The sequence below is a fragment of the Apium graveolens genome, chromosome 11 (assembly GCF_009905375.1).
Source record: "Apium graveolens cultivar Ventura chromosome 11, ASM990537v1, whole genome shotgun sequence".
In the NCBI taxonomy this organism is placed as follows: Eukaryota; Viridiplantae; Streptophyta; class Magnoliopsida; order Apiales; family Apiaceae; genus Apium; species Apium graveolens.
Genome location: NC_133657.1, coordinates 117,419,016 through 117,428,979, shown reverse-complemented (window position 1 = coordinate 117,428,979; position 9,964 = coordinate 117,419,016). Strand labels below are relative to the sequence as shown.

The following is a 9,964-nucleotide window of genomic DNA, read 5'->3' as shown; positions in this document are numbered from 1 at the left end:
TTAACCATATATATTAAAAATATTGAAAAAGTATTCCTCAATCCCATTACCATAAATTCAGGAGTTTCATGGGTCATCCGAAACTTTTCCCACTGTTCTTTTTTGATGTAATCGTATTTTTCACATGGATTATTGCCTGCAAATAACTCATCAACCATCCGGGACTTAAAATCCTTCCACAATTTTGCACCTCTTACCATTATTCGCTTTTTATGTTCATCATCCTTTATATTCCATTCTCCCTGTAATATCAAAATCAATCATAGACAATTATTCATAAGTTGATCTATCTAATTTCGAAAATATATTGCAAATATATACCTTGATATCTTCCCATATTGTGTCTTTCAATCCTTCACTTACAATTTTCCAACTCTCAATATTGATATCCACCCTTTGTCCAAAAACTGCTCCTACATAAGAAGCAAATTTTTTTTTCCACTTTCCAATGGGCTTACCATATGCGTCTAACTCAACTCTCCTATCAATAACTTTATTGGCAATTTTCTCTTTCAACTTTTTGGATGTTGTTGGACCACGTGTTCTTTTTTTGGATCGATCTAGACTAGAATTTGTATCCTCGTCCATGGATAAATCTGAAAAAGAAACACGGTTAGTGAGATTGAGGGTTAGTGAGATTGAGATATACAAATCACATTTTAAATCAAGGTATGACTTTCTTAAAAATTAAAAATAAATAAATAAACAGATATAAACTTATATAAGAAGTTAACATATATGATCTGAACAAATTGATAAGAAGTTAACATATATGAACTGAACAAATTATAAATCTGCAGGTGTGCAGCCAATGTCCAAAAAGTTATTTTTTTTTAAAATGTAATCAGGAATTTGGCTTCTACAGACTGCAGTGCTACTGGATTGTTCTATCATGTTGCTGGTAATAATGGCATAATACAGAGAACTATTCTGGAATTGTTCTGCGGAACTGTTCTGCTCTTAGATTATTGGTTTTTTTAATGTATTTTTAGACTGTTTTTTAAGTTGTTTATTATCCACTGTTATTGAACTTGATTTGAATATCTAATTCAGTTGCAACTTTTATCAAGTGTTATTGAACTTTTAGAATGTTGGTCTGTATATTTTCTCTGGTATAGATACTAACAAGTAACCACTGCATTTTTTAGCATACCAGTTCTATGTGCAGCAGTCTTGAACCACACCAGGAGTAAAATTCTTTTGTGCTATTTAGTAATCTGTTAACCAGTAAAAAACATATCAATTAAAAGCCTTCTGTGCTATTTAATAATCTGTAAACCAATAAAAAAAACACATCAATCATTAATGAATCTGAATTTAAGTATCTTATCTTTTAAAAGATTTTATTGTCCATATACGTCAAATATTAAAATAATAGAAATGTATGTTATATATATCTTTAACAAACTTAACAAAAGTAAGAAGTGGCATTCTAATTAAACCAAATAAAAACATCAAATTCATAAGTTCATAATACATAAGTCTTACCTAATAAAATACATTATACTAATTTAAATATAACAATTTATATCTAACAGAAGTACTAAAAAAGTGCAAAAAAAAATTAAAAAATAAAAAATAAAATTTGACATATGCATACTCTGATTAATTGCAATATAACCTTAATTGTATGGTTAAGATTTTAGATCTGGTAGAACAAGACAGTAGTGATAGAAAATGATATTATGGTTGTAGGAAAGGAAATCATGCTTCTGTTGTAGATAGGTTTAACAATGTCTCTGTTCTCAGACTCTAGTGTAATGCTCTATTTGTTTAAAGAAATGGAATAATAGGGGAAAGAAATTGAAAACTAAACAATGAGCTTGGTGGATGGATAACATTACTCTTAAGCCAGGAAGAGAGGTAGTAGTTACATAGAATCCCAGAGAATGCAATTAACAAAAAAGGCAAAGATATTATTTTCCCATTAATTAAAAAACAGAACATTTATTAGCATACCACTTCTATGAACAACAGTCCTCAACCAGACAGTAGAATCCTTGTGTGCTATTTAGTAAGCTGTGAATCAGTAAAAAAAACACATCAATATAGAAGGCATAACACAGAAACATAAGAGATCGCAACTTATCAGTCTGGTGTATAATTTCACATGGTACCATTTTATAGTTAACACATGGAAATCAAATCTCACACTACTTATCATAAAATTAAAGGTAAAAGAAACTATTTTTCCATTAATCAAAAAATAGAGCAATTTTTAGCATACCACTTCTCTGAGCAGCAGTTTTCAGTCTTCAACCAGACAACCAGACCCTTATGTGGTATTTAATAAGCTGTAAATCAATAAAAATGTTTTGAGCCAGTGGATAATAATATTGCACAAGAACATGCAAGGAGAACTCCATAAAAATTTATGGTAACTTGAAGATATAGACTATGACCAAGGATATAAGAAAATCATGTCATTTCACATATTTTTTTTATCATGAAATACATTGTAAGATGATACTCAAAGATATTATAATTTATATAAAATAAAATTATACCTTACACAATTTATACTTAATCAATCCACATTCCTTCATCATGGTCATTTCGTGCATAACTTGTATCAAAACTCTCATCCTTATACGAGGTAGGCAGCCCCGTGGAGAAAGGTGGATTCTCGTCAAATTGGTTGTACTCATCTTCATCTACAACATCATCAATACCGAGAATACGTCTCTTTCCTTGAATAATAATCGAATATTTAGAATCAACAGGGTCTTGAATATAAAATACTTGTTTCACTTGTGTTGCGAGTATGAATGGGTCATCTTGATGACCAAAGCGACTTAAGTCTACCAAAGTGAAACCTAACTCATCCTCTCGGACACCACGTCGAATATCAAACCATTTACATTTGAATAGAGCAACCTTGAAATATGTATAATCAAGCTCCCAAATTTCTTCAATAAACCCATAATATGATTTTTTCACATCTCGTGCTTGATTGTTACCGCCTCTAGTAATTTCTGTTGATGAAACTTCCACACATACTCCACTATTTTGCATAGCACTCTTGTCATCTTGATGTTGGGTATAGAAAGTGTAACCATTAACATCATAACTTTCATAAGACCTCACAAGCACGCTTGGGCCATATGCCAACCACTTTACTGTATTAGATATCAAACCAAGCATTTGTGGTAGGGTACACATTACTCTCTCTTTAAACCATCCACTGAATGAGCGAATGTGTTCTTTCATTACCCACATATGATTCTTAGACCGATTTTTCTGCCTAATTTGAGTTTTATGTTCCTCTAGATAAGCATTAACTTCTGTCATATGTTGTAGGACAAAGAGATGAGCTCTATCTAGTAACTCAGCACCATGAGAGATCATCTTCACGCCCAATGTACCATAACCTTCAAGTCTACCCTCATGACGAGATCTTGGAATTCCAATAGGATGCTCACTTGCTAAATACTCTGTGCAAAATTCAATTGCCTCCTCTATAGAATATGCTTCTACTATACTACCTTCAGGCCGGTATCGGTTCTTCACATATCCTTTCAACGTACACAAAAATCTCTCGAAGGGATACATGTGGCGCAAGTATAGAGGACCACACAATTTGACCTCTCTCACTAAATGAACCACTAAGTGCACCATGATGTCAAAAAATGAAAATGAAAAATACATCTCGAACTGGCAGAGTGTAACTATAATATCAGCTTGTAATTTATCCAACAAATCGGGATCAATCACTTTGCTGCATATTGCATTAAAGAAGAAACAAAGTCTTGTGATAACAAATCTCACATGCTTAGGTAGTATGCCTCGAATTGCGACTGGTAGTAACTGTTGCATTAATACATGACAGTCATGTGATTTTAAACCCACTAGTTTCAAATCCTTCATGGATACTAGTTTTTTGATATTTGAAGAATATCCATGAGGAGCTTTCACACTAGATAAACACTTGCAAAAGCTAATTTTCTCTTTTCTGGACAAGGTAAAACAAGCTGGAGGTAGATATGAATGCTTGGTAGACTCTTGTGGTGCTAACTCCTTTCGTATTCCCATTTCTTTCATGTCTAGTCTAGCCTTGATCCCATCCTTTGTCTTTCCTGGTATATTTAACAATGTTCCAATAATACTTTCACAGACATTTTTCTCAATATGCATTAGATCGAGACTATGTCTAACCTGCAAGTGTTTCCAGTATGGAAGCTCCCAAAATATAGACTTTTTCTTCCAAATATTCTCCTGTGGCCTTTTATAGAACTTCCCAAATATAACATTAAGATCTTTAAACTTCTCAAATGTCTGCAATCCAGTTAAAGGCAAACGAGCTTCTCGAGTCTCGACATGTCCATCAAAAGACCTCTTTCTCTTACGATAAGGGTGATCAAGAGGAAGAAATCTTCGATAATTCATATAAACATTTTTCTTGCAGTTATTTAAGTGGTGGGTGTTTGTATCTTCTTCACATATTGGGCATGCTTTAGCTCCTTTGATAGGGTACCCCGATAGGTTTCCATAACCCGGGAAGTCACTTATGGTGCAAAATATCATGGCACGCAAATTAAAATTTGATTGACTATAGGAATCAAATACTGTCACACCTTTGTCCCACATCAAGTTCAAATCTTCAATAAGCGGTTGAAGATAAACATCTATATTATTTCCTGGTTCTTTAGGTCCAGAGACTAGCAAGACCAACATTATATACTTCCACTTCATGCACAACCAAGGAGGCAAATTATAAATCGAGAGAAGAACTGGCCAAGTGCTATGATTATAACTTAAAGTTCGATATGGATTCATACCATCCGCACAAAGTCCAAGTCGTAAATTCCTAGCATTAGAACCAAATTCAGGAAACTTTCCATCAATAGTTCTCCATTGTGGAGAGTCACTTGGATGTCTAAGCATCCCATCTGATTTCCTCCCTTCGACATGCCACCTTAAATGCTTTGCATCTTTTGTATTTGCAAATAAGCATTTAAATCGATCCACAATGGGTAGATACCAGAATACCTTGACAGAAGGCCGTTTCTTGTTCTTTTCCGAAGAATTATTGCCATCGGGCTTCTATCGAGATGCTCCACACTTAGGACAAGCGAGTAAGTCTTCATGTTCATTTCGAAACAATACGCAATCATTTGGACAGGCGTGTATTTTTTTAACATCCATACCCATGGGACATAATATCTTTTTAGCCTCGTATATAGAAGTAGGAAGCTCATTATTTGGAGGAAGTATGTCTCGCAAAAGTTTTAACAACTCTGTAAAACTTCTATCAGTCCACCCGTTCTTCACTTTCATTTTACACAACTTCAATGTTGTTGACAACCTAGTGTATTCATTGTTACACCCGGGATATAAAAGTTTCTTCGAATCGCGGACTAAGTTCTCAAGAATATCTGGTTGGTGAATAAATTGGTCTTCTACATCTTGTATCATCTCCTCTACTCTATCATTTACCAAATCATCTTCCTCATTGTTGGTCATGCTATCTCCGTCATCTTCATAATTTTTATGGTAAGTTCCTCTAGAATCCACGACCTCACCATGCCAAATCCACTTCGTATAATTCCTTTTAAAACCATTACGAAATAGATGGTCTTCCACTATGTTAATGTCTGAAAAAAATTTCAAGTTACCACATATATGACACGGACAAGAAATCAAGTCTTTGTAACCAAGTTCCTTCTCTTTCATATCCTGGCATTTCAACGCGCATGAAATAAACTCATTAACACCCTTAATATAATTCTCATCAACATGGGAGATCTTGTACATCCAAGTTTGGCGATCCATGAACTAGTTTTCTACGCGGCATAAAATGATAAAATTAAAATTAAAATATATCATTTATTTGTTATCACATAAACATATATATTCACCTACACCTAATTAACTTGTAATTAAACCACACCATCTAACTTATAAACCCAACAATCCAATCATAATAACTAGTACATAAATTTGAATCAAATCAGTGCAAGGTGCTTTACAGAATATAAAAATTACTAGAAATAACAAGGAAAGACAATTTGTGTTTCAAAAACATCTGATGCATTTAAATAATTTAAGTAATTTATTAGAATTAAAAAGATACTTTATCTATTATATCTAAACTGAAATAAATATTAAAGATACTATCTTAATTTATTATTCTGTTAATTGAAGAGGTATTGGTATGAGAGGTTTGAGGTTTTTTCAAGTAACCAAAACTACAAAAAGTCCTTGGATGCACATAATAAAGAAACAAACATGTATAGATATATAAAAAATTGACTGACCTTACAACTACATTTAATGCCAACCATGCTAATCATATATTTGGAGGTATCAAAGATGATAACTTTTTTAACTTTAACCAAAAATTTAGCAAGAAATAGAGCATGATTGCATTTAGTCCAAAGTATGGACAATGTTATACCACCTCTTAGTGAACCACAGGCAGGCCTGCCTAGCCATTGTCGGGTGAGACCCAACCCTCAAATTTGAATGGTGAATAATTTTTCCCTGGCCCAACAACACCACACAAAGTTACCATCTGTTTTTACTGCTAATCACAAATTGGAAACCAAGATTTCTTTATAAATGGTTTAATATGCATTTTTATATGTAATTTTTTACATAAATTCAATTAAATTTTAATTTTGAATATAAATTTTTTTAAACAAATAAAGAGAAAACAATCAAATCGAGTATTACAAAATATAATTTTAGAGAAATTGATTACAATAATATATTTCCCTCTTATTTTTTTTGTTCATAGTTTCATGGAATATGTACTTAGTTTTTAGACTCAGCCTTTGTTAATTTACTAATTTGTTTTAATAAAAAAGTAAGTACTAACTTAAGGTTTGTTCATAAGAAAATATTAGTTCAAATTTGAAGTCATATTTTCTACCAAATGAATTTGAAGTCATTTTTTCCTCTTCCTACAATGTTATAGTTATTTATATTATTAAATGTTTTTCACAATTTTTTACTTAATATCATATCTAGCTCCTAAAAATTTGGCTCACCCTACACAAAAATGTTAGCTCCGCCACTAACAGTAGGTAAAAAATAAAATAACTATATAAATTAAAAGTATGAACAATCTACTCATTTTTGGCTAAAATTATATTGAGTAATAAAATAGAGTCAAGTTGGTATTTTGCTAAATTATTTTGTATTTCAAATTAAAAGAACCAGCAAAAACAAAAATCACCTCATCTTCATCTAGTAAATGAATTACATAATCAAAACACCTAAAATTGGTGTAGTCCAGTGTATACATAGGACAAAAGATATATTTTATACACAAATGTCTATGGAATGAATTATGTAATTAAAATAGCTAAAATTAGGTGTATACATAGGACAAAAGATATACTTTTTACCCAAATGTCTACAACAGTGAACACAAAAATATAAAGAGAACAATTAAAATTAAGAATTAAGTGCTAAATTATATAAAACACAAAGAAAGAGGGAACTGGAGAGGAGATGAAGCAAAGCACAGAGCAAATCAATCATCAAATACATAAAAAACACATATACGTATACACATATAAATAAACAAACTTAGGAAATTAAAAAACATGAACATAACTGTACACATATGTCCTGCGTTTGATTGAGAGAGAGAGAGAGGAGGATGAGGGAGAGAGTTATGAACATACCCACAATACCCACAAGCAAAGGACCAGCTAAATAATGACTCAAGACTTGGAATTGGTGGTTGCAGGAATGGACCAGAGATGAGGATGAGGAGCCGCTATAAGATTGGGGGTTTGATGTTTTTGTTTAAGGTGGTGGCTGTTTTATTTAATTTTTATTATGAAACTTTTATGTCAAATGTAAAAAGATGTAAGTATATAATTTTTTAAGAGACATATAAAATTATTATCTTATTTTCTTTATTTATTTTTTAATTTTAAAAATAAATATTTTTTATGTCTGTTACAAATACACAGATGTATATAATGTGACAACAGACGTATTAAATAATTTTTTTGCCTCTATATAATGTGACAACAAACGTATTAAGTAGTTTTTTGCGTCCGGTGTCATATAACAGACGTATATTCATCCCCCACAGACATATATTCATCTCCCTTATCAAGATATGCTTCTGAGGAATATACAACAGACGTATATAATTACTTTATATGTCTGTTACTCTTATAGCAGACGTAAAAAGGGAGAGGCATATAGAACTTTTTGTACTAGTTTTTGGTGTGTTTTCCAAATAGACAGTTGGGACACTTAACTAGTCTAGAGGTTTGTAATAAAATTTGAATAAATTGTAAAACTAATTAGACTTATGGTTTGTAATAACAGTTGGATTGTATTAGTGCTTGTTCGATACTATAACCTGTGATGGATCCAGTTGCATGGAAAGGGTCATATTTATCATATTATTAGGCTGTGATTATTTTACCATGGTTTATTGGCTAGTGACCCCCAAATCTAGACCCCGGGTTGGAGGGCATCACAGACTTAGTTTTTAACTCGTTAATTTTAGTAAAAACATAAGGTCATATAATTAGTTGACTAACAAGTCAAAATAACCTCGAACAAGCTTGCTTACACTAGTACTTGCATAAAATAGATAGTGTAATACACTAGTTGAGTTACTAGTTTACCAAGGATGATTAAATGATAACGAATTTGATCGGGTAACTAAGAAACTAAATTGTGTCATATGAATTGGTTTTTATTTAAAATTCCACATCTTTTGAGCAATATAAACATGTTGTAGATGAAGTCAAGTAGTTTTCAACCATAGAATGTCAAAGTACTATTTTGTTTCACTATTTTTCCTTTTCATTATACTTTTATAATTTATCAGGAATTTATTAGTTTTCAAAAATATTATATACATGTAAAATTAAAATTTACATTATATAAAATTATTTAAATATTTTAAATTTGTAATTTTGAAATTTTTATTAATTTAAAGAATTTAATACTTACATGTGCAAAGATCATTTTAATTGTATAAAATGTAATATATAGAAAAATGGTCAAATAAAAACCAACCTTATTCTAATAACTAGAAACCAATGACAACCACTAATTTTATAGTTTGAATTGAATCTCCACCTCACAATTTTTTTACAACTCCTTCTCTCTCCTCCCTTAAATGCCAACTATTACTCCGTCTCATATATCTATTTAAAAAAAATTTATCTATTTTAATTTGTTTTTTTCCCATTAATCCACAAACCTTTTTTTAAATCTGACTTCATTATATGTTTCTCCATCTCCCAGCAATCAATTTACATACCATATTTGCTATATTCCGACGATAATCACTATTTATACTTAACGGAATCACTAAACTGAAATTACTATAATTTCAGAACTTTCTAAATTTTAGTGATTCTCATAAGCATAATTAGTGATTTATTGTCATTCTCCCCTACACGTTTCTCCTATACCACACCTTTCTCTTTGTGTCCCATCTATTTCCCCCATCATATACCATTAATCTCCTACTACACATTTATCCTAATGCACCAATTGGAACACTCCCCCATCATTCTTAATAAATTAATTATACCCCTACAATGGTAAATCATTACTAACTTCTTCGACCAACAAGATTGAAGATTTTCATCGAATTATGTCATGAAAGTATGTTTGTATATATCTTTCTCGTATATAACATTTGGTAATTTTTATGATATAAATTGGTGATTTGTATGATATAAATCAGTGATTGTTGTCGTAGGCTTTATACAAGCTGTTAATATATATAATATAAATAATTATTGATGGTAGGTGATTATAGAAATCGAAGAATTTAGTGGTATGTAATGATTGGCCGATGGAGATAGATGGGACATGTGGTGGGTGGTAGATTGGAAATGGTGGTTGATTAGTTGTAATGGAGAGTAAAGAAGGTGATACGGAAACGGCTTGTGCGTAGGTGATGTTGGAAGTGGGTTGGGTTTTAAAGTTGTGGGTCATTAGTTAGTTACCTTAATTTCTAGTTTTAATTTTA

General features: G+C 31.5%; 1 protein-coding gene across 1 annotated transcript; it reads right to left on the bottom strand.

The window, feature by feature from the left end:
- Nucleotides 1-2,523: 2,523 nt before the first annotated feature.
- LOC141695821 (uncharacterized) lies at nucleotides 2,524-5,772 on the bottom strand. Its single transcript, XM_074500032.1, has 2 exons — nucleotides 5,148-5,772; nucleotides 2,524-4,931 (listed from the first exon to the last, which is right to left on the bottom strand). The coding sequence occupies exons 1-2, from the start codon at nucleotides 5,770-5,772 to the stop codon at nucleotides 2,524-2,526; spliced, it is 3,033 nt and encodes a 1,010-aa protein (XP_074356133.1).
- Between the last annotated feature and the right edge of the window lie 4,192 nt (nucleotides 5,773-9,964).